Source organism: Anopheles gambiae, chromosome X (genome assembly GCF_943734735.2).
Source record: "Anopheles gambiae chromosome X, idAnoGambNW_F1_1, whole genome shotgun sequence".
Taxonomy (NCBI): Eukaryota; Metazoa; Arthropoda; class Insecta; order Diptera; family Culicidae; genus Anopheles; species Anopheles gambiae.
The window spans coordinates 13,938,818-13,964,218 of record NC_064600.1 but is presented as its reverse complement, the minus strand read 5'-3'; the positions used below and the strand labels follow the sequence as shown (position 1 = coordinate 13,964,218).

The 25,401-nt window shown below is 49.0% G+C and overlaps 2 protein-coding genes across 9 annotated transcripts; one reads left to right on the top strand and one right to left on the bottom strand.

Moving 5' to 3' along the window:
* The first annotated feature begins 3,484 nt into the window (after positions 1-3,484).
* Positions 3,485-11,026, top strand: LOC1272360 (transmembrane protein 41 homolog). Of its 3 annotated transcripts, none has more exons than XM_003437047.2 (4): positions 3,485-4,036; positions 8,021-8,589; positions 8,668-8,796; positions 8,989-11,026. In XM_003437047.2, exons 2-4 carry the CDS (start codon positions 8,297-8,299, stop codon positions 9,494-9,496), a joined length of 930 nt encoding a protein of 309 aa, XP_003437095.2. In that variant the 5' UTR covers positions 3,485-4,036; positions 8,021-8,296; the 3' UTR covers positions 9,497-11,026. The 3 variants fall into 3 exon arrangements, with proteins under 3 accessions (XP_003437095.2, XP_311307.5, XP_061517124.1); XM_311307.5 differs by having other exon boundaries at positions 3,491-4,031; XM_061661140.1 differs by lacking the exon at positions 3,485-4,036 and adding an exon at positions 7,445-7,791.
* Positions 11,027-13,211: 2,185 nt separating this feature from the next.
* LOC1272359 (septin-2) lies at positions 13,212-25,401 on the bottom strand. 6 transcript variants are annotated; one of them, XM_061661112.1, is made up of 6 exons: positions 25,282-25,401; positions 17,699-18,443; positions 15,814-16,249; positions 15,428-15,744; positions 15,106-15,341; positions 13,212-15,025 (listed from the first exon to the last, which is right to left on the bottom strand). In XM_061661112.1, exons 2-6 carry the CDS (start codon positions 17,703-17,705, stop codon positions 14,942-14,944), a joined length of 1,080 nt encoding a protein of 359 aa, XP_061517096.1. In that variant the 5' UTR covers positions 17,706-18,443; positions 25,282-25,401; the 3' UTR covers positions 13,212-14,941. The 6 variants fall into 6 exon arrangements, with proteins under 6 accessions (XP_061517096.1, XP_061517089.1, XP_061517069.1 ...); XM_061661105.1 differs by having other exon boundaries at positions 24,957-25,302; XM_061661085.1 differs by lacking the exon at positions 25,282-25,401 and adding an exon at positions 24,988-25,146.

Below are 25,401 nucleotides of genomic sequence, written 5' to 3'. Positions count from 1 at the left end.
ATCACGTCGGGGTCACCAGTTTTAGGGGATCCCGACGGCAGGCCGCGGCGGGTTGCGAATCACGTCGGGGTCACCAGTTTTAGGGGATCCCGACGGCAGGCCGCGGCGGGTTGCGAATCACGTCGGGGTCACCAGTTTTAGGGGCGCCACAAAAGTGGTCCCTATTTTTTTAAAAGATACGCAACACGCTTGGCGAACTACGTTTAGGTAGAATTCGATTTATTTTTTTCTTTTAAGCCGCGGAACGGTGGGTTCGGGAGAGACGCGAAAATTAGTGTTGTTCGTTCGAGAGTTGCCGGAGAAGAAGTGTTGGGTAAGCCGGACGGATATGCGCGTGTCGATGTGGAAACGTTTAGGACGAGAGAGAGCGTGTATGGAGCAAGCCACCGTTTTTATAGCTGCGGTGCAGCATGCTACCACTGTTTGTCCTGCTCTAGCTTTGTGTGCAGTCCCTGCCTAACTAGCCCGTTAAACATTTTCTGTCGGTAGTTCTAGGTGTGCGCACCAGATGGCGCTCTGGTCGCTACAGGTACAAGGCCGTGTTGATTAATGCTGATTTAGTTGCAGGCCGATGCTAAGAGAGATCCATAATTAAAAAGCTCAAAAACTTTGGCGTATGCACTTAAGGGTGTAATCCCGCAAAACTTGTTTGCTTCGTTTTTGCATCCCTTTTTATGCATAGGTGTTAGCCACGAACCTTCCAGAGAGCAGGCGGTCGATTGCTTTTAAAACCATAGAATCAGTGACGACGGGACATGTAGGACAGCCGGCATTGATAGGTGTGTTAATGAGTGCATGGGATACAGCGTTGAGATGAATGTTGTTAGACACAAAGCTGTCTTCGAAACAGGTTTATTATACTCAAAAAATTCTACGAAAATTTTCGGAGAAAGATGGCTGTGGTTTACGCACACATTCAAAATTGCAAGTCAATCAAATTCTCAAAATTAGAGAAATAAGCAATCAAAATCGATTTGGCTACCCGGGTAGCCGGTTGCCTGTAATATTTTTTTTCCTGTAAAATGGCAACTTAAAAAATGATAAACCGGACTCCATTTCCTGGCAGTAGTCCAATATGCCCCAGCCATTGTATACCGTCAGCCTTCGCCACCGTCAGGATGTTCGCCGTACATCTGCGTATAAAAGGCAGTTGGAGTCGGTCAGTACCGAGGTCACGTCGTTAATGTAAAGCAGGAACAGTAGGAGGCCCTGGTTACTGCCCTGTGGTACACCGGAAGAAGCACGGAAATGTCTGGACAGATGTTGACCAAGTCTGACCGCGTAGCATCGATCGGCGAGATAAGATTTAAACCACAATACCAGGGACGGTGTCAAACCGAGTCTGTCAAGCTTAGCAAGAAGGATACTGTGGGAAACACAGTCAAAGGCCGTCTTAATATCCGTAAAGATGGTGTCCACCTTTAAGCCGTTATCAATGGATCTATGGCAAGTGCTCACAAATTGGTCTAGGTTTGTTGTAGTGGATCTTTTAGGTACAAGGCCGTGTTGATTAATGCTGATTTAGTTGCAGGCCGATGCTAAGAGAGATCCATAATTAAAAAGCTCAAAAACTTTGGCGTATGCACTTAAGGGTGTAATCCCGCAAAACTTGTTTGCTTCGTTTTTGCATCCCTTTTTATGCATAGGTGTTAGCCACGATACCTTCCAGAGAGCAGGCGGTCGATTGCTTTTAAAACCATAGAATCAGTGACGACGGGACATGTAGGACAGCCGGCATTGATAGGTGTGTTAATGAGTGCATGGGATACAGCGTTGAGATGAATGTTGTTAGACACAAAGCTGTCTTCGAAACAGGTTTATTATACTCAAAAAATTCTACGAAAATTTTCGGAGAAAGATGGCTGTGGTTTACGCACACATTCAAAATTGCAAGTCAATCAAATTCTCAAAATTAGAGAAATAAGCAATCAAAATCGATTTGGCTACCCTGGTAGCCGGTTGCCTGTAATATTTTTTTTCCTGTAAAATGGCAACTTAAAAAATGATAAACCGGACTCCATTTCCTGGCAGTAGTCCAATATGCCCCAGCCATTGTATACCGTCAGCCTTCGCCACCGTCAGGATGTTCGCCGTACATGCTCGAACACACTGCCAAAGATGGACCGGAGAATGCGTCGCTCAAACACGCTCAGAGTATTTGCATCCTAAGCTCGAATGGTCTAAGACTCGTGTCCATAGAGGACCACTGGGCGAATCAATGTGCGATATATCTCAGATTTCGTGCGAGCTCGAAGTCTTCTGGATCTCAGCAGTCGGTGAAGCCCATATTATGCACGATTCTCTTGCACAATGCGTCTCCGGATTTCGCTGCAGATGTTGTTGTCCGAAGTAACGACCAGGCCGAAATACCAGAAGGTTTACGCCTCACGCTTTCGCTGTTGTCCTGCCGATGATGTCGATGTCATCCGCGAAGCCAAGAAATTGGAGAGACCGGTAGAGGAGGGTACCACGAATGTCGTTGTCTAGCCCCACGCCTCGAATGACACCTTCCAGGGCAATGTTGAAGAGAAGACTAAAGAGTCCGTCACCTTGCCTCAGGCCCCTGTGAGATTCGAACGGTTCCGAGACAAGTTCGATACTCTCATCTGGCACTGCATTCATGGTGGCCTGTAACATCCTGATCAACTTTTCTGGGAAGTGGTGCGGCTGCATGATGTTCCATAGTTCATTCCGGTCTATGGTGTCGTAGGCCGCCTAAAAGTCGATGAACAGGTGGTGCGTAGGGGATCTAGTACTCTCGTCATTTCTGGAGGATCTGTCGCTGAGTAGAAATTTGGTCAGTAATGGATTTGCTTACAACAAACCAATCTTAGTAGCTGCCGACGAAATTTGTAGCAAGGGTCACAAGTCTGCAAAACAGGATCTGGGACAGTATCTTGTAGACGGCATTGAAGACTGTGATGGCTCGAAAATTCGAGAATTGCAACCTGTCGCCCCTTTTGTAGACTGGATGAATGACACGCAGCTTTCGCTCCTCCTCCTCCTGCTCCCAGGTTTTCACGATAAGCTGATGAATTTCGACGGTAAACTTCTTCGACCCCATCTTGAAGAGCTCGGCCGCCAGCCCATCGCTGCCAGCAAACTTAAACTCATCTTAAGATAACTTCTAGCAGATAAGTTCTTAAACTGCTTGATGGCGTTGTCAATCTCATCCAGAAATGAGATGAGATGAGCACCTCGTCGTCTGCACCAATGCTGTCGTAGTTGCCTTGTTCTGCCACTTGCGCTATTCTCTCCTGCGTCTGCTCCATGCAGATGTCCTTCGAAGTAGTACTGCCACCTTTCGATCATCTCACACTCCTCCGTCAGGAGATAAAATAAAAATAAAAGTGTAATAAACCGAATTAACAACAATTCGCTAGAATCAACATCATTCAACGGCTCGAAGGGCCAACCAAAGGTCTTTTAAATTTAAACCCCTTCGAGCAGTCGAGCAGCTGGCGAGCAGCTGTCAAACCGCCGTCAGTGTCGTGCGGTGGCCGCATCTGGCCACGGCTTCATTCGTGTGCCATCGCTCGGTCGGGTCGTCTGCCGTTCCTTTGGTGCATTTTGTTTCCCCGCAATTTCTTTATATTTTCTACACCCCGCCTTTGCTTAAAATTTTCTCCGTGTGTTGTGTGTTGTGTGTGTTTGCGGAGGGTAGAAAAGAACGTTTATCGTTCCCTTTATCATCACCGCGGTGGCGTAAAACAGTCGCTCTCTCCAATCAGCCCGCAAGTGGTGGTGGCAGTTCGCTGGCGGTGCGTTGCAGTTTATCCTTTCTTTCTGCCTGGCGCGGCAGCCAACTATCAACAGCGAAACGTACGCGCGCGCACACGCATCATCCCTTCTCGGCAGGGCAGCGCAGCGTACCAAACAAGCCGAAAAATCGTGTCGTGTCTTGCCCCATTCCGGAACGCGTGACCAACAACGCGCTTGCAAACAGCGGCAGCAGCAGCTCGGGAAGGAGAGTTGCACGGCCAACACAACCAGCGCCAAGCACGTCAACGATAGTAGCCGAAGGGCAATCGGTAAGGTATGACGATTTTACACAACAATGTCCATTTGCAGCCAACTATCGCTATCGATCCCTGCCGAAAACGTGTCCGTCTGTGCGTGTGTGTGTCTGTTGCCCCTGGAAAAGGGTTTTCTATGCAAAACCGGAAGGAAGAGGTGCACGCCATTTCCCTTGCGGGCGAGCAGCGGGTGGCTTTATTTGGACCGTGCAAGGACAACGGCTCCGAAGAGCGCGCGAGCACGTACAAACAAAAAAAAAAGACAAAATGTTCCACCACCTTCCAGTGTGGTGTGGTTTGCCATTGTCTTCGGCGGCGAAGCGACCGCTGCTGCGGCAAACTCGTTTCGTGCGAGAAACGGTGCTGCGAAGAGCCTTGAGCCATTTGGGAGTACGTAACAGTCAGCCCACCTTCGTCACCCTCAGCCCACAACGGCGCGATTAAACAACACGCCATACAGCAACAGCAGAGAGAAGAGTAAAAAAAAACAACACTCGAGTTAAACAGTAACGGGCGCGCGCGTAGTAGTGCTGTAGTAGTGTAGTGTTAGTAGTGGGAAGTGGGGGGATAATTACGACACAAGGTCGGACCACCACGCATCAGCGGTGGGGCGCTGGCGAGTGCGAAAGCGAGATAAAAATAAGCCTGCGCAACGGTGGATAACAAGGCAGCAAAACATCAGGCGATACGTCTTTGTTGTGAAAGGGTGGCGGGGAGGGAGCTGTAGGGATGGATTCTGTTTTCATCGTCCCCCCCCCCCCCCCCCCTCTGCACGCACCCGACATGAGCCGTTCCGGTGACACTATGGGGATGGCGTGGATGATAAGGAAGTCACATGCTGAGCTCAAAGGAAACCCCACGGCGAGACAAAACAAACTCAGCACCCAATGCCCCTTCCATTTCCATCGGTTCACACACACACACACACACACACACACGCAAAGAATCGTATGATCAGCATGCGCCGATCGGCGGGGGCATAATCCACCCATCAGCTGGCTACAGAACGAGCGCGGCTCGCAAACGCGCAATAAGAAACACGCGGAAAGAAGCATGCGATTGCAACAACAACAAAAACGAAACAAAACAAAACATCCACCACCCGCCCAAAAGGAAAAGCCGTGTGGTGATGTTGCTTTGGTTGGTTTGCGCGGGCGAAAGGGAGTTTCACTTTCATTACATTCCAATTCCGTTCTACTGCCTCCGGTTCTTTTTCGTTTGCCTCGTCGGCAACGTCTGCTACAATCCCTACCCTATTCTGGCCGCGCAACTGCGTTTTTTTTTTTTGCGCAAACTGTACGCCTTTGGGTAAAATGGCAACGCGAAAGCACGAACTGGAATTGTAAAAAGAGTACAGAAAAAAAATGTTCACTGCTGTGGGGGGGAATTCCCTTGAACCGTTCACGGACACGTTCTCCCCTCGTTTGAATTGTGCCAAACCTCTGCGCTTCGGGCGTAGTGATGGCTAATCCGGAGTGGAGTCGTGGATCAACTCGACTCCGGTGCGCAAAATATCCAAATTCGATTCCGGATCATAGCTGGACTCGACTCCGAAGGTGTCTAGATCGGTCCGGATCAGTTCGAATCATTTCGAATCAGTCCGGATGGGTCTGGTTTAGTGTTAAATCTGTAAATATCTGTAAATCATAGTAAATCTGATTCAGATTCATATGTCCGAATGAATCTTTGTAATGATTCAATAAATCTGAATCTCGATTGGAAAGATTAATGAATCTCGAAATCTCATTTATCTCGAAAGATTCATGAATCTCAAGGGATTCATGTATCTCTAAAAAATCATAGAGCTTGAGTTTTATTATTCTTCTTCTTGGCGTAACAATCTACGTGGTCATGCCAGCCTATACAGGCTTTCGAGACTTCTTGGCAAGTACCACACAGCCGGATAGTTTGTTTTGCTACGGAGAGACGATCCATGGGAGGCTTGAACCCACAATGGGCATGTTGTAGTTGGGATTGCGCAAATTCAAAATTTTTAAAAATCATTAATCTCTAAAGATTCACGAATCCTTAAAAATCTATGAATTTTTATGGATTTATTAATCTTATAGACTAATGAATCTCTAAAGATACATGAATCGTTCAAGATTCATGTTTTTTTAGAGATTTATGAATCCTTGGAGATTCAAGAATATTTTGAGATTCATTAATCTGTAAAGATTCGCCTGGAGATTCGAATCACTCATCACTGAAGATTCATATGAATCTCAACGAATGATTCATGAAACCCAACACTAGACCACATAAGTCTGTAGACTAGTCTGGATGAGTCCGAACGAGTCCTTTAGAGTCCAGGCGAGTAGTTAAGGTTGGGGTTGCAATTGCTGCTTCCCAAAATGACTGTCCATTAAGGCCCTATTACATTACAAGAATAATTCTGGAATTCATCTGTCCTTGGCCAAATTTGACAACAAAACCCGCTTGGCTAATGTAACAGCACGCTCGGAATTGCGGAACAGAATTGCATGTCAAATTTATCTTTCTTTTTTATGTCAAATATTCGCCACTATCTTTCGGAATCCAAATTGGTTCCGAAATCAGAATCGGCTTCAAAACGGAACCGGTTTCGACACCTCCATACGAATAGGCGTTTGGGTTCAATTATACAACGTATTTAAAGCCGCAATAATCAAAATTTATTTGTAAACGCAAATCCATTATTATGGAGATTGCCGGACTGATTTCGCTTTTGAAACATCGTGTTTCAATTCGAGAACTGAATCTCATTCCGGAGAAAAATCTATTTCTGGAGGCAATCCTAATTCCATTATCGGAGCAAATTGCGATTCTTAGGTCGATTCTGATTTCGGAGCTGATTCCGATCCTTCGCTCCAGAATCGGCTCTGGAGTCAACTCTAGAATCGGCCCTTGAATTGGCTCCGGAATCGACTCCGGAGTAGACTCCGGAATGGGAGTCGATATCAGCATCGGAATCGGCTTCGGAATTGATTCCGAGCACGGAAACGGAATCGGGTAGGTCTGATTCCGAGCTCCCACCACTACTGTGTATTAGCTGTTGTTCGTGCATCAGAAGCTGAGGCTGAATCCGGATATGATCTTACATCTCTAGTTCGAACTCATCCAGACGCTTCTGGAATCATCCGAAATGATCCGGACTGATCCGGATTCGGAGTCGATGAGTTCGGGGTTTTTTCCGTGCATTTTTTAGAAAAAAGGAAAATGGCTTTAAAATGTTTCATTCGGATCTCGTTCGCTTGCACACACACACACACACACACACACACACACACACACACACACACACACACACACACACACACACACACACACACACACACACACACACACACACACACACACACAAACACACACACACACACACACACACACACACACACACACACACACACACACACACACACACACACACACAAATCTGCTTTTTTAATGTACTGTAACACACACCTGGCAAACCCTGCATAAATATTCTTGAGCAAGTCGCTCATCCATGCATGGCGAGGTTGAGCGAGATGCGGCTTGCCTTTATGACCTATTTTACGGTTGATAACGAAACAGACGAGGGTTACTTATCTGCTTCCTGTGTTTATATGTATGTCAATTTCTAATTGATTTATTTAGACACCGTGAGAAAGACACCGCGCCGGGAAGGTGCGCCTCTAGTTGCGTTGTGTACCAAGGCGCATAGGAATTCAAATTAAAATTCGCTCGCGATGTATAAATAGCGTGAATAGAAAACCTCCCCCAAATGTACGGCTTGACAACCCTCCCCAGAATCGTTCCTATTTTCTATTTATTCAGCCGGCCAAACCACGTGTCGCATTGCGGTAGGCGCTGCTCGGCTCGCTACCATACACACGTCGGACTGACACTTTCTGTTACGGTTGTGTGACATTGTTAGTGTTAGCTTCCGGTAGATGTACATTCATTTCTCGCCATCGTCATCTCACACGCACGCCCGCGTCCTACATGTGTCCTACCCTTCTACTCACGTTCTCTCTTTGTAGGTATATATTAATCATCGGCACACACACACGCGGCTGCGGTTGCTGCTGCACACATATCGTACGATTGGACCGTACCGTATCTGCGCTTGGGTGTGATAGTGTCGTGCACCAGCCGGACGGGCTTTATTCATCCATCATCAAGCGCGAGCCGCGTTCGGCGCAGATACGCAGCCAGACAGCGACGGTTCAGCAGATGCTCCACTGGTCGCGTCAGTAGAGGAAAAACAAAGCAAACAGAGGGACGACATCCGAAAAGGTCGATACCGAGGGGCAGCGATGGCACCGGATGCGAACGGGACGGCACTGTACGGCAGCAGCAACAACAACAACCACCACCACCACCATCACGAGCAGAAGCTGGTGCAGCAGCGCCCGTCCGCCACGATGAACGGGTCCGCCAAGGCGGCCAACGGTGGGCCGCCCCAGCCCCAGCAGCACAGCAAGGCATCATCGCCGCCGGCGGACGAGGATCGGTCCGCCAGGCAATCGCTCTTCATTCTCGCGGCCATCTTTTTCACCAGCCTGTTCGCGATGGTGTACGTGTACGCGATGTTTCCCCAGCTGGAAGAGTAAGTGTCCCTCCCTCCTTCCCGGGTTTCCCCACCCCCTGTGCTAACCACGTGCGCCCCTTTTCCCCTCGTTCGCAGGTCGGAAAAGCAATATCTGAAGGTGCCGTTCGATATCGAGGACGCAAAGCAGCTCGGCCGGGTGCTCGACCGCTACAAAGACCTGTACAATCTGGAGGTGATGTTCGGCATCATACTGGTGTACATATTGTAAGTATGCCGGCAACCCTTTGCACCTTCCACCGCAAGTTGCGCTTTACGATGCACACGCTTGTCTGCGCCTGGCTTCTGTGGCTGTTTGTCTACTTTTATTGCATTTTAAATTCTAATCTCTATTTCTTTCTCTATCTCTCTCTCTCTCTCTATCTCTCTCTCTCACGCTCGCTTCCTATGCCTACGCAGTCTGCAAACGTTTGCCATTCCCGGCTCGCTGTTCCTCTCGATACTGAGCGGCTTCCTGTACAGCTTCCCGGTCGCCCTCACGCTCGTCTGCTTCTGTTCCGCGCTGGGCGCCACGCTGTGCTACCTGCTCTCGCAGCTGGTGGGCCGCCGGCTGGTCAAATACTACTTTCCCGAGCGGGCCCACCACTGGGCGAAGCAGGTCGACCGGCACCGGGACGATCTGCTCAGCTACATGCTGTTCCTGCGCATGACGCCGTTCCTGCCGAACTGGTTCATCAACCTAGTCGCGCCGGTCATCGGCGTTCCGCTCTACCCGTTCGCGCTCGGCACCTTCCTCGGCGTTGCGCCGCCCTCGTTCATCGCGATCCAGGCGGGCAAGACGCTGTACAAGATGACCAGCTCGAGCGACGCGTTCAGCTGGGGCTCGATCGCGATGCTGGCCGCCTTTTCCGTCGTCGCGCTCGTGCCAGTGATCTTCAAGCGCTACTTTAAGGCCAAGATCGACTAAATCGGCACACACACACACGCATACATACTAAATTCTTGCCCGATGTGTCGTCTGGGTGTGTGCGAAAGCGCGTATAATTTAGCCGATAGCTTAAATAATCTAGCCAAAGAGTAAATCAAGCAAGCGAGAGGAGGGAAATACACACACACACATACACACACATACAAAGGAAATAAGTTAGACGTAAGACCGCAACTGAGATGAATATTCCTATTAAAGTAATTAGGGAGGACAAGGAAGAAGAAACAACAACAACAACAACAACAACACTGTCGCAAATTACATCGCACACCGATCTTCTTGATCCGGGAAAGGAGCTCGGGAAGAGAGGATCGGTATGGAGGAACACACAAAAAAACAGCGACACAGTAGGCAGTGTGCGGCTGTACGGGCGACTGGGAGAGTAGTTAGAAGAGTTAGACACAGCTACATAAAAACATACAAACCAAACGAAAAGCGCTTAGCCATTTGGCAAGGCAGGAGTCTTACTTGCCACTGGGCGAGCAAACCATAAGGCCCATCTCCCTGAAGACAGTTTTTGGGTTTGTTTTTTTATGTTTTTTTTTACACCGGCCAAGGCAGCAATAGGGTTACAAACCACACGCGGAAGAAAACGGAAAAAGGCCATCATCGTGTCTCGAAGCGTGGTAAATTATTAATGTTGTTAAAATTGTTTGTAAAAAGGGGGAGCAACCCGAACCGAAGACGATCGTACTCCAACTAAAACTCTTTGTCCCAACAAATCAACTCCCAAAATTGTGTAACTGATTTATCAATGTGTACGTGTAGGTACGTTTGTATGTGTTTTGTGTGTATGTGTAATTTTGATTTGTTTTATATTGTGATGTAAGCATTATCCTAATGATAAAAAATAGGGGAAAAGGGTAGCTACACACACAGACGGGCGCGCGCGCGAGCACTTATCCTAAAATTGAAGAATTGTGTATTAAGCGCGAATGTTAGCGAGGATAAGAAAGATAGGGATTATGGTTAAGATACGCCAAAAAGGGGTGTAATGGTGCGCACGCAAAGCAAGGAAAAGGGAAAGGTTTTATTTTCGTGGTACGGAACGTGTTTTGTGTAGAATGAGCTGCGCGAAAAAAAAACAATACGCAAACAGAATAGCTAATTATGCATCAAATCAAGTGCGTCAGAGTAAGATAAATTGGAGCTACATAAGTGCATAGTCAGTGTGTGTGTGTTTGTGTTTGAAAAGAGGGATAGAGCTTGTAGAAAGGAAGAAAGCGCGTGCACACGTCTATTGGGGAAGCTTTCATAGTCATCATCGATAGGCAAACGCTTCCGGGACCGGGAAGGCGACAAAATGATAATTTATTGCAGCAACAAAAGGAAGACAAAAATAGCAACGCGCTTGCAAATTGCGCATCCTGGCAAATTGTGACTAGCGGGCATCGAAGGGTATATTTCAACGGTATTATGTGTGGTATTGCTTTTCCCTGTAACATGTACGCGATCGGCGCAATAAATGAGCAACCCCGGACCAAGCAGGCAGAGAACGCTAAAAGCCAACCGCCTTAGTGTAGTCTCTCTCTCTCTCTCTCTAGTTGACCTGCTCAAGATCACTCTCCACGATGAGCGGTCCCTGGCTTCAGCCTCCCATGCATCTCCGACATGTCTTGCTTCAGCTGATGGAACCAACGAGTTCGATGTGCTCTCCTGCACCTCGTGCCGAACTGAGGCACGCTGTAACCTTCTTAGTGAGGCATGAATTCGGCATCCTCATAACATACCCCAGCCATCGTATCCTGCCAGCCTTCATCAGGATGCCCAGTTCGCGCAGTACAGCTCAGCAAGCTCGTGGTTCATCCCTCTCCTCCACGCTCCATGCTCAAACACACCGCCAAAGATGGTCCGGATGCGTCACTCATCCGAATGGTCCAAGATTCGTCTCCATAGAGGATCATCGCCATAGAGGCAATATATCTAACATTTCGTGCGATTTCGAATAGTGGTGGGAGCTCGGAATAGGACCTACCTGCTTCCGATGCTGTAATCGATTCCGATTTCGGAGCCGATTCTCGAGTCGACTCCGAATCCGACTCCGATTTCGAAATCGGCTCCAGAATCGGAATAGTCCAGGGGATTACAATATGCTCTAGAAACGGAATCAGAATTGACTCCAAAATTGGAATTAGCTCCGGAATGGGAATCAGTTATTGAATTTAAATAAGAAGTTTCAGAAGTGTAATCAATTAAGGAATCTCCACGAGAATTGATCGTTTACAAGGAAAATTTTGATTCTTTGCAGCTATCAATACGTAGCATCATTGGACCCAAACACCTATTCTTATGGAGATGCCGAAACTGACTCCGATTCCAGAAACTGATTCCGGACTTACTATCTGGAATCGATTTCAGAAAACTTCGGAGCTAACCGGAATCAATTCCGACAAAAACTTTATTTTTCCCAACACTAATTTCGAAGTCTTCTGAATCTCCGTAGACGGTGAAGCCCATAGTATGCACGATTCCTCTGCACAATGCGCTTCCGGATTTCGCTGCTGATGTCGTTGTCCGAAGTAACGACCGTTCTGAGATAGCAGAACTCCTTTACTACCTCAAGGTTGTCGCCGTCAACTAATACACTGCTTCATAGATGATCTGAGTCTCCGGCAATCAGGTACTTCGTCTTCGTCGCATTGATTCTCAATTCAATTCTTGCTCCTTCGAGTTTGAGTCGGGTGTACGCCCCACACACCGTCGCTGTTGTCCTGCCGATGATGTCGATGTCATCCGCGAGGCCAATAAATTGGAGAGACCGGTTGAGGATCGTACCACGGATGTCGTTGTCTAGCCCCGTGCGTCGAATGACACCTTCCAGAGCGATTTTGAATAGTAGAAAGGATAGTCCGTCACCTTGCCACAGACCCCTGTGAGATTTGAAAGATTCCGACATCAAGATCGACACCTCTCACCGTGGTTGCCTTGTTCTGGCACTTGCGCCAGGCTCTCCTGCCTCTGCTCCATTCAGGTGTCCTTCAAAGTAGCACTTCCACCTTTCGATCACTTACTCGTCTGTCAAGAGACTTCCTTCCGCATCCCGGCACATTGCGGTTTTAGGAGCAAACCCGCTCCGTGCCTCCTTCCTGTAAAACAAGCGGGTTCTCCAACAACTGTTCGTCTGACTCTTCAAAACGGCGCTGCTTGGCCTGGAAGTAATGATGCGCATTCTCGACTCCATTCCAACTCCGACTATTGTTAGTCCGTATACAGGCCGACTTCGGATGACTCTGAACAACTCCGATTCCGGGCAACTACGTACGACGTCGGACGAACCCGAGCGATTCTGGATGACTTCTGAACCGACTCTGGATGATGCTGGGCGGACCTACCTTCAGGAGTCGGTTCCGAAATTATCGGAATCAGATTGGAATCGATTCCAAATTTTTGCCAGCTTCATCCATCACTAGTCTGTAGTTCACCACGTTCTGGCGGGTTTCATGCCGTAGCATGCGGGCGCGCGCTGCATTCTTCTCGGACAGTGCTCGTCTGCACTCTTCGTCGAAGCATTCCTTTTTCTCTCTACGTCGTAAGCGGCCAATCGTTAGCTCGGCTGCAGTGCTGATGGCTCATTCCACCATATACCAGCGGTCTGCGAGGGGCATCGCGGCAACGTTGGTGTAGTAACTTTCTCTTTTCGCTAACCCCGAAACGCCTTTTTCTTTCGCCACCAGCCAAACGCAGCCCTGGTGTATGTATTGAATGTGTTTTATTTCTTAGCTTGCTGGTAGAGAGAATCTACGGGTTTTGTTTCCGGCCGTTCCTTCAAAAACTACACACACGGCAGCTTAGAGAGCAAAACTTGGGCCCAGCAGACAGCACGTGCTGTGCGCCCGTGCCCCATCTCCCACCCCCGTTCACTGGTTACAAATTAGCGTATCTTTGAAAATTTGTCGACTACATTCGAACTGCTCCTGTCTATGAGCGCGCGCGCGCCCTTCCTTGAAATACTGTGGGTGGTACACACGTGTTAAAAATTGAAACGAACCGAAAGGAAAACAGGAAAAAAAAGCACGAAACCTATAATATCCGTAACAGTTTTGCGTGAACGGCGGCGCGCGCGTGACATTTTTTCTTCTTTCTTTGACTTTTGATTGCTTTACGGCGCGACCTTTACCTCAACTGCCCTGCTGAATCGTCTCGCGCGGCGCTTTTCTGTTTCTATTTTTCTTCTTCTTTGTTTTGTCCGGTGAGGTTCTTCGAACCCACTAACACACACACATGCATACACACTAATTGTGTTTCTTTCTTCCCCTTTTGGTGGTGGTAACTGAGTTGTCTTACATTTGGATTTTGGTTGATTGCAAACGCTTTCCGGGCCCTTACACTGAGGTGGGTCAGGGGGCGGGAGCCTCTTACCGTACGCAACACCCGGACCTAGTTGTCCACTCTTCCGCGCCTACCGATTTCCATATAAATAATTGCATTAACTCTACCGTCGTGTATACAAATATCTAAGCCTACAATTACATTACAAAACAAACAAACAAACAAAAAAGGGAAAAATAACGCTCTGAGAAGAACGCCCCCCACACACACACACACAAGCGCTCAAATGCCCTTCCCTTACAATGTGGGCGGTCGCATGCCCACTGGACTGGAGGCTGGACTTCCAAACTGACCCAAAAACGGAACGGCGGTGGTGTGGTGAAGCAAGCAATCCAACAAAGTTTACTATATCGGGCACACACGTGGTGCTTGATGGTCCTGTGTCCTGGCCACGTGGTTCCTCTCTTTGGTCGAATTTGCTTCACGCGTAAGCCGGACCAAGGTTGCAACGCGTTTTTTTTTTCGTAAGGGAATGAATAGTTTTCGTAGTAGTCGCAACCCTGCTTCTTTGTCGTTGAGCGAAGCCCAGGAAACTTCCCAGCGCAACAGTGCGAACCACCCGAAACCCGGTACAACTAAATAATGATCAACTCCGGTCCAGCACGCCTGTCACTGCGGGTACGAATGTTAACGTTTTTGCTTCGAATACTTTTACCCAGTTAAATCGACTAAATTTGTATTACTTGTGGTGTGCTGTAACGCTGCTACACGCTTGCTACGAGAGCGGATCCTACGAATGGCGGAGCGCTTTTCCCGGCCACTAGGCGGAAGTCTACGAGTCTACACACTTTTATTCCTCTCATTCTATCTCTCTTTCTTTTTCTCTATCGCAACGTTTCTAACGTCTCCGTTTGTCGGTTGGAACACGAACACGTGGCCCTTTTTCCCTCCCAGGAAAAAAAAAAACAAAAAAGATCTTCCTGTCTGCTGGCGTTTTTTTTTTTGGTCGTTGCGTATGGAGGTTGTGGTTTTTTTTTACTTTGGCGAGGGAAAATGCCACGTGAACCAAGAGACCGGCGGGTATTAATGGGTGGTGGATGAGTGGGGATTTGCAATCTAGTCCGGCAGCGCATCCACGTCCACTGCTGCCACGCACTAAACATCGATGACCGAATCGTTGACGCTGGTAGAGTTTAGCTTTTCCTGCATCTGCGCCAGCATGTCTTGCATGCGGCGGATCTAGAACGGGAGGAAAATTCGGATTGAAAATCTGTCTATCAGCACCCACACACACACACACACGCGGATCTACGCCCTACCTCCTCATCCTTCTGCAGCAGCAACCGGTCCGTGTCGGAGAACTCGTGGTTCGAGGCGGTCGATTCGCGCTTCAGCTTGTTGCGCTCGCGCAGCGCGTGCTGCGAGATCTGCGAGATGCACTGGGCGCGATAGTTTTCGTAGTGTACGTCGCGCGTCGTATCCTTCAGGTCCTGCATGTGCGTCGAGATGAGCATCGTGCGCAGCTTCACCACGTCGCTGTGTTCGGGGTTTTCCACTGAAAAAAAAAAAAAAACGAAACCATTGCCACTGTAGCCATAGCCAATGTGGGTGAGCTGCCGCTGCATTGCTCTGCTTGCTTACCATCCACCACGCCCCAGGGGTACTGGCGGCACCGGATCTTGCGGCCGGCCACCTCCATCACCTGGTTGCTGCCGACGACCGCGAACGGCAGGCTGGCCTTCAGGTCGCGGTCCTGCTGCTTGAACTCCTCGTCCTCGTCCGAGTCGCAGTCCGGGAAGCGGTAGATCTGGATGCCGTGCGTCTCGATGTCGTCCAGGATGCGGCCCTTCAGCGCCTTCACCTCCTTCGGCGTGAGCGTGTCCGCCTTCCCGATCACCAGTATGATGTTCACCTTCTTGTGCATCCGCCGCAGCAGATCGATGTCGAGCTGGCGCAAGCTGTAACGCAGTCGGGGTAAGGGCGCATTAGGCAAAATTTCGCTGTGACCGCCCCAATCAACACCCTACCTGTGCCCGTACGGTGGCACGAAGTACAGCAGGCAGTGCACCCGGTTGTCCTGTATGTTGCGCCGGTTCAGCCCGCTCTCGTCGGTAAAGTACTGGCGGAACTGCTCGTCGATGTACTGCGTGCAGACGCGCCAGCTGTCCTCGCAGTTGACCGCGTCGCCGAAGCCGGGCGTGTCGACGATCGTCAGCCGCAGCTTCACCCCCCGCTCCTCGATGTCGAGCGTCTTCTTCTCGATGCGGGTCGTCTTCTCGATCCGCTGCTCGACCGGCGGCACCGACCGCTGGGCGTACAGCTCGGTCAGGAAGAGCGTGTTGATGAGCGTCGACTTGCCGAGGCCGGTTTCGCCGCACACCATCAGCGTGAACTCGAAGCCACGCTTCACCGATTTGCGGTGCACCTGCTCCGCCAGCGTGGCGAACCCGATGTAATCACGCTCTGGAAATGGCAAAATAAATATATGTATCTAAATATATTTCGAAGTTGCGGCCGGGGGTACGAGATCAGTTACCCCGAGCGGATCGGGCGGAATGGAGGGATCGCTTCAAGTCACACTGTTTGTTTTATAATGTCAGACACCCGTTTGAATTCGATCCCCGCCATATTCCAAGGTTCGCTAGTGGTGGGCGAGCGGGACCAGCGGGAAACCTAAAGCCCTATTAGTGTTTGGTACGACACGGCGAACGTCACGACCGATGCCCGACCGCGTAAATCTAGACCTTTTTGGAGTTGAAGACACACGGGACAGGAGATGGATGGTGAGGGACCTGGTTTAACCTTTTTTTTCTCAGCAAAACAACAACAAAAAAACAAAGACAACAAAGCAGACTGCAGTAGCTACTGAGGTTTAGTAGCGTCCGACCGCAACATATTACAGCATGGACCGCACACTTCAGCCTACCTCCGACAGTCTTCCTCATACTCCCAAAGCACTGCACCAGCCTGACAACAGGTGGGGAGTGTACTGTCTAGTGTTCGTTGAGATTCACTCATATCGAAACGAATCTCTAAAGATTCATGAATCCGTGTAGATTACATGTATAATTATCAAAATATTGAATTTGCGCGATCCTATGGTAGGTGTGGTTATCTCGAACGACATGCCCATCTACGGTTTATGTCTGGAGTAGACCGTCTCCTCGTATCAAAACAGACTAACCGGCTGCAAGAACCAATTTCTCGAATGCGATCAAGAAGTTTCGAATGTCTGTACAGGCTGACCTGACCACGTAGGTTGTTACGCCAAGAAGTAGAATAAGAAGATGCTCAAGCTCTATGAATCTTTCGAGATATATGAAACATTTGAGAGTCATGAATCTTTCGACATTGATGAATCTTTCGAGATTCTAGAATTTTTTAGATTCATGAATCTTTCCAAACTCTAGAATCTTTTAGATTCAAGATTTTTCTATATTCATGAATCTTTCCAACCGAGATTTGGATTCATTGTATCATTTCAAAGATTCATTCAGTTTCACATATCTGAATCAGATTTACCCAACACTAGTACTGTCCCTATTTACACACATCCAGCTCCCCTTCTTGAAGTTGTTACTATCGTTGGAGTAACCCTCTTACGGAAATGTGTGCCATCGTCAGCGAAACCTGTAAACATTTGGCCATGAATGCAAAACAAAACGAATGGCTCTAGGGAACGGTAGAACTTCCGGGGAGTTGGCTAGACTTCCTGGAGCATCTTCCCAAACATGCTTGAACCTGACGGAAGAGCTCGTATTCATAGCTCAAGCCAGCGGTCAAGCTCCGGATGTACCACTCCCCTGGAATGTCTGGAAAGCACACCCACCCTCCACCCCGTAAGCACCGTGCCCAGGTATGGACATCCCCATCCCGTTACTCATCCACCCGTCACGTCACACACAAACTTACCTGCCATTGCGCTGTCCGTCGTTCGCTTCCGTATTCCGTGGACGTGGTGTTGAGAGCCTCTGGTGTCTGGTTTCCTTTACTTTACCCCCGCCCTCCTCTACCTCTCTCTCTTTCTTACACTCCCACACACACACACACCGTTCTGCACTGGGGGACACGCAGACTAGGCGCGTACGTGTTGCTTTTCTGTTTCGGACCAACCCGTCCCAACGCGATCCCACTGTCCCGTTGATTGTCCCAGGTCTTCTACTGGTGCTGCAGCTGCTACTGCTGCTTGATGGCCGTTTCTGCACGCTGTCGTTTGAGTTTGTTTGGTTGAAGTGGTTTCGTCCGGGGCGAGGCGCTCGTACCGCAATTCCGGCAGGGCGGAATCGGCTCGAAAGGGGCCCGGGACGTTCGCAACCGGGGCGCGGCGTTGGTGGCGCGCTGGACTCGCCGTCCCATTCGCGTCACTGCACTGGGCGACTCTGCAGGGCGGTTCGATGGCGCGTCTAAATCATCACTAGCGTTCGCACCACGCACTGGTCACACGCGCACATTCACACTGCACCACCTAGGCGCGTCCCAGGGAGGCATTAGGCCACACAAATAAAATCCCAAACCTTTGAAGCACAACAGAGTTTTTCGTGACCGACTTATGTGGTTTTGTTGTTGTTACTGCTGCTGCTGCTGCTGGCTACCGTTTTCCTTTTTCACTCACGGCCACGTTTCGCTTGGGTGGTGGAAATCCTGGTGGGTTTGAAAACTGCATCAGTGGGAGAGGAAAGAAAACATTAGCAAGGCAAGCACTGCTCTCACACTGCACGTACACTGCTCGCTCGGTTCGCTCTGAGTGACAATTATCCTGCCGCTGGTTAGGTTGGTTGCTGGTAGGTAAAGCCCTCGCCGCTCTTGCAGAGGGAAAACACGTACACAAACACGCACACCCGCGATAACACTCCCTTTTTACAAGCTGCACAAAAGCAACGGATACGAGAGCGCGCGCAAGAGCAGCTCGCGAGAGCGATGACGGCAAAGACGGATGCGAACGGCACCACACATCCTGTGGGGTTTGTGTGTTGCTCGCTCGTATTGCTAGCCCTAGCGCGTGCGCAATTTTCCACCGCCCATCACGCACACCCTTACACAGCCGAACGTCAACGCACAACAACGGTGGCATTATCCCTTTTTTTCGGGCCCTCGGCGCCTTGCGATATCCTCGGTACGGTAGGGAGTTTGATGAACCGTGGTTGCTAGCGGGCTGGGTGAGACCGAGCGGTTTGCTGTGTGGGAGCTGGAAAATATTTACAAACAACGAGCCTTGCACGCGTCCAAACGGCACCAGCAGTAGACGAGGGGGAGAAAAAGTTCACCGTGGCGTGCGTGTTGGATAGTTTGCATATCTTTGGTTTTGAAGCAATCTTGAACGTTAAGTGCGCTTGCCGTACACATGTTACTAGAGATTGTAGACATTGGATTAGCACTATTGGAAATTCGCTCTACTCCAGGAGCCTGCGATGATTGCGGACATGAGGAAGTTACTTCTGAGGTACTGTTTCCAGTACCTTCAAAGCATATCTGAGAGCTGTCGCTATGAAATGTATTGCCTGTAGCCTTATCTTCCCCATTCTCAACAGAGACGTACAAAAGCATCGATACCAGGATTCCAACAACCTGAAAGTCTATGAACCTAGGCACCTGTCCAATAGAATTGCTTTCTACTGGCACATTTGAAAGAATCTTGAGAATATGATGTCTCCCAGCTTACGCGTAGATATTCGAACTACACCAGCAACTTTTGCACTTGAAGCGTACATCTGACCAAGCGAACCAAGTTCTGGTTTATTCTCGGAATAGCAGACATCTATGGTGCAAGTGTCTGAGAGATTGTGCCTGACATGTCCAATGTCGGTAATAAAAGCCGTTCGACATGAAGAAGATAGTTATTGACCTATAGACATTTCAAAACATCCTTCCGACATCCAGAAAATGAAACTTGCAGTTGTAAAGTCAATGCACTTTAGAACCTGCCACGATGAGTTGAAAAAGCTAGAACACAAGAAATTTCTTCGCTTACAGCTTGAGAGAGCATGACACACCAATGTATGGCTAGACTTTAGAATGAAGGTTCTAAACATCCATCCACATGAAGAAGTGCACTTTAAGATTTTAAAGAACTTGATACATTTTAGAGCCTCCTTCGGTTTGATTTGAAAACTGTTGATCGTTTCTAGATGGAGCAAAACAAAAAATGGACTACTTCTTAAACATGATTCGCTATAATTGAATTTCACTTTGCCCTTTCGTAGGCTGGTTTGTTTTTCTCGCACCGGAACCGAACTAATTCAATTCACTTTCGTACGTTCGATTATTTATTGACGCAGTTGGTCTGCAGCAGGGAAAACGCATCAACTCCATTCAACCTTAAGGGCCGAAGGGCTTCGTATCGTTTCGAGTTGGCGTTGGAACCGTGTCAGTTTATTCCGATCGAGAGAAATCATTACAACATTCCCAAAAAAAAAGGCAGCAACAACAACAGGAAGTAAAGGAAGTGAAGGCAGTGGAGTAGCAAACAATCACCATCAATCGCAACATAAATGTGTGTTGCTGAACGGTTTTTAATTTTCACAATCGATTCATTTCTCCACTTTCACCCCATGGAAATTAAAAGATGAATGAACAAAAAACTACACACACTCACACACAAGCAAAGTTTATCTCGTGAATCCATCATCCAAAAAGTTTCCCTGGGAGAAACAAAAAAAAAACCCAATCCGATCCAAACCTCTTGTGGAGCGTTGTGCAAGGTACCTCCATCATCGGGCTAGAAGTGGAACGGTCCTCCACGCCACCATGAAAACAATATATCGCCGGGGCACCTAAATATATACCATTTTGCTATAACGTGCTTGATGACGAACCCTGGAGTGCTGCGGTTCGGCATGTGGGGAAATGGGTACACGGACAATTAAATCAGCTTCATCAAGCATCGGCACTGGGCAGAGCTGCGCTGCAGAGGGAGATGGTGGAAGGGCAGCAGCAGCGATCTCTCATGTTGGATGATCCTCTTTTAAAGACCGGCTTTTAAAAGAGACCTTTTGCCGCCTATTTTCGCTATTTTTGTTCCAGCCTGCGTGCGTGTCTTACTTCCCCATTCCCCCCCGCCAACCTCAACACACAACATACTGGCCCCATATCTATTCTTGGTCCAATTCCTTTTTTTTTCGGTGGATTTAAAGTGCATCCCCTTGCGCCATTCGCTTCAGTGCTCTCAAAAATAGAGGAGATAATAATGTTCCTTATTTTCTAAACGCTCTTCCCTGCTACTAAATTGAGGATCAGGAAAACAAGGCGGCGGCAGCTGTTTTTAAACGCGATATGACCGAGATTTGCACCCACGACGTGCGGTGCAGGAGGCCGACCGCGTTACCACTGCAACACGAAGCCGAACCGATCGCAGAGCGTTTAAGACGAACCATAGTGCGCTCTGGCAAACAAGCTACCAGCTAGCAGCAGACGTACGATTCGATAGAAGTATGACATGGCTTGACTAATTATGATGCCAATGAAAGTGATGCCATTATCTGATTAATGTTTTTGTCTCACACTTAGTTTGCTTGACAGCTTAATAATGTGTGCCGGTATGGATTTCATGGGGTTCATCGGGCGAAAGCAAAATACCCTGTTGGCACCAAAGCCAACAGTGGGAAAAGTTTTTCTTAAAAAAAAAACACCTCCCACCCCCACGGGTGAAGGAACAAAATACACCACAGGAAGAAAGGCAATAAACCCAGCGCACACATTCAGTGGAGAAAGAAAGAAAGAAAGACAACAACAAAATACACACACATCCCGCCCGATACAATCCACCTTAAGCGGTTGCTAATGGGATAGAATGAGAGGGTGAAAGGTTCATTGGGTGGGGGGGGGGGGGACAAACGGCTTGGGAAAGCAAGAAAACTACACGAAGAATGATCCGTCAGCTGGCCGCCCATCGTTAACCGCCCGGTGATGTTGGCGGTGGTGATGATGATGGTGATTGGCCGCGGCTTCGAACCGGTGGCAGAAGAAGCAAAAACGTTTGCTGCTCACCCGAAGGTAGGTAGGGGAGTGAAGAAAGGGGGGGGGGGGGGAACATGCATTTGAGGAAAATTTATTTCCTCTACTTTTAGCTCAGGTTTTGCTTCCATTTCCCACCCATACCGTAAAACCTCCATCCTTCCCTACCTAACCCCAAACCCTTTACGCTGTGCCACCCTCCTCCTTGTCGTGCAGTGCTTGCATATCAGTCGTTGAGTGCTTTTCCAGCCATTTTTTGTTAATGGCTGTATTGTGCTGTGGGTGGAACACGTACCATCGAGCCCAACGGAAAGTGTCGTGTTTTAATTTACATTTGCAAAAACAAAAATAAAAAAAACAACAACCAAAGGGAAAAGGAAACAGCAAATCGGAACCGTGCGATACCGGGGCTGTGCATGCTATCGATTGGTGGGACCGGAATTGATGTTTGGAGGTCGAACAAAGCGAACGAAATCGTCCGTAATCAAGCGAACCGCTAATGACAATGGCGTAACACCTAACCGGTCGGCGGACAGCTCGTGCCAGCCATTATTATCACCGGCTGGCTCCCGCAAGATGATAGTTTTTTTTTACTGCGACAGACACTTCCCCTAGCCCCACGCCGTGTTCCTGATTAGGGATGGAAGACGCCCGTGTGTCTCACGTTCTTGTGACACTTGCGGCAGTAACGCAGTATCGCACCATGGCCGCGCTGACAATAGCGAGAGCTATCTTGTACAGAAACCGGAACTGGAAGCCCTTGACCACCCTTGACTTTCCCCATGCCGTGTTACCTAACGGGGGCGTGATCTGCCGGCGCACCCTTTCGTGCCCATTGTTGCCAGCATCCACCGTTGCCGTTGTTCACCTAGATGAATCATTGGCGAGTCAGTCAGGCCCTATGTGTGTTAGTGCTTTGTCGGTTTTGTTCAGAGTCTTAGAAAAAGGAAAATAAAAATAGCTAGATGACAGTATTTGTCGCATACCATTGAGGCAACTCAAAGAAATTCGATTTGCTAGTGAACGCGAAAACAATATTTAAAACAAAACTATCTTGGTTTCGGCGTACCTTGTCCCAATAAAACAAGGCGACCTAGAAAAAAAACCCCTCAACGCACTAGCGAGGGACGCATTATTTTGAACGCATACCCAAAACCGTTCCAAATTCCAAACCCGCTTGCAGGGAGCGGTGGCCCCTTTAAAGACGGTGTCCAAGCCCAACGGCTCCGGAACAGGCCGGCACGGGCCGCACACTTTTCCGCTAACGGGTCGTGCGGGTTCCCGTTTTGCCTTGGCTTGTTTTTTTTTTTTTGTTTTTTTGCCACCTGACCAAACCTTGTGTTGTGTGTGTGTGTTTTTTTTCTCTCTTGATTTTCTTTTGATACCAACATACCTGGCAGAGGGGTGGAGGGCCATTGTACAACCCAATCGGTTCGATTTGGAACTCCAACCTGTTGCGCGTATTGTGTTACCCCGTTTTTTCATATTCGGGAGGGCTTCCCAGCATGGCGGCCCGCCCCTCTCGGCGGTCGGCGAACCAATAGATTCCCGCCCGTTTACTACCACACACACACACACCATGTTTGGGGCTGATAAATATAGCTTCCCATGTATTGTGCGTGTGCATGTGTTTGTGTGTGTGCGTGTGCTTTTTCTATTATTTTACATTTTGGCTTCCTCTACACACAAACACGCTCCGCGCCGTACTTCCCTTCGTCGATCAGTTGCTTCAACAAAAACGGGTTCACCCCCCCCCCCCCTCCCCCTTAATAGAAACGATTTCTATGCGCCAGAGAGCCGCACCCCGGGCACCGATGCCGCCCACTCTCTTCCCCCCATCGAGCCCATCCACGATAAGCACAGAAAGGCAGAAGGAAGATAGAAACGGCTTTCGGGAGCATTGATTTTCGCCTTTGTTTGCACGTGTTTTCCAAACACGTACGCTCCAGCCGGGTCGGTTTGGGCGCCCGAAGCAAGAGTAAGAAAAAGCGGAACGCCAAAATATTCCTCCGTTCCTCCTCTGTATCCCCTCAAAAAAAAAAAACAAAGCAAAAAGAAAAAAAAAGAACAAAATCGTGGGAGCTCAAATTCCTCGCCCCCCAGCTGGCTCCAGTGGGGCGGGCAGGATTTTGAAGTGCGAGTTTGATTGGAGTACAGAAACAGGTGCAATAAGTCCCGAGCTCACGTCGAAGATCATCCCGTCTTCACCTGATACGCCTCTGTGTCGGCGGAATATTTTCAAATTGCTCCTCTTCCCGAAAGGTTCAACTCCTAGCATTGAATTTCTTTGCATTCTTCATGTTCCTTCCATATTCGCATACGGAAGATACGGCTCGCTTGCCACACAATGCCCAAACAACCTGCTTTGAAAGCTACAGCAAGCCAAGCTGAAGAAATAGCCCCTTCATGAAGATGCTGCCTTTGATGGTCATTAATGCTCCAAAGATGTTCAATTGCTGCTCTGCAAATTCCAAAAATTGGCTAGCATGGGCAGCAAGATACGAATAATCCTCCCAAGTGCTCCCTAATGGAACAACCTCAAATTGCCTGCTCTAGCAACTTTCGCATATGGTACCTTAGGGCCTATTCCTGCTTCCCGAATGGGTTGCTCACAGCAGCGTCACTGCTTCCAGTGCTAAACCATAATCCCTGTGAGTGTGCACGCAGTGCAACCCCCGTCGTTGTAGCGTGTATTGCTCATCGTACTCTGCTGCACTTGGCAGGCGTCGCGGGGTTAGGGGTTGATTGCAATGCTTGGGGGCGGGTGAGGGACATCGTGTACATCGCTCTAACACCTTGAAATGTTTGTGTCCGGAGATGACGGGCGGGCTATCGGATGACTGTTACCGGTGTCGACCGAATGACGTAGCGAGCGGCAGGTGCATCGAGCACCCTTCACTTTGGATGCATCCCAGCGTCACCTTGGGCTACAAAATCAGCAGCAAACAGTGACCCCGTGGCTTGGGGTCTCGTCCCACACGGTTTGATTGCGCACGCACGGAAGTAGAGATGAGACAATTTTCGTCCACGGCTAATCATTCACTTCCACTGCCGCAACTATACACAAGTACACACAGACACACGCTCGAACCTAACGAATCTAACACGAACGAACCAGTGGTGATACAACAACGACAATAAAAAAAAACCGTGCTGATTAGATCGCGACACGATTAGGGCACAACAGCAACTATTTAAATTCCACTCGAGCAGTAATAACCTTTTTTTTTGCTTCACGCTCTCCACAGTACCTGCCGTTCGGCTATCTTCGAAAACGGTCAACCGTCGCGGGACGACAACAAAACGCCCTCTCACGCACGGGAGCACGTTAACCGCCCAACACCGTGCCTGGTTTCGAGCTGGACCTTCAATGAAATCAATTCGCAGCAAATTGAGCGTTCGCAGCGAAGGGAAAGACGAAAAACTAACGGTCTAATAACACTCGCACATGCACAGCTGCGCGCACACATACACGCGAGCAAACGTACACACAGGAAAGCCCGCACTGGGGTGGTTCGCTCGCAATCTCCGAGTTTTGTTTTCACCTTCTCACGCTCACTCCAACTGTGGCCGGGCGCTGTCTCTCCTCTTTTAACGTCCAGCAAAGGTGCAGCTCGCCTAACACTCTCTATCGCGCGCGCGCACTCGAGAGTCATCTTCCGCCT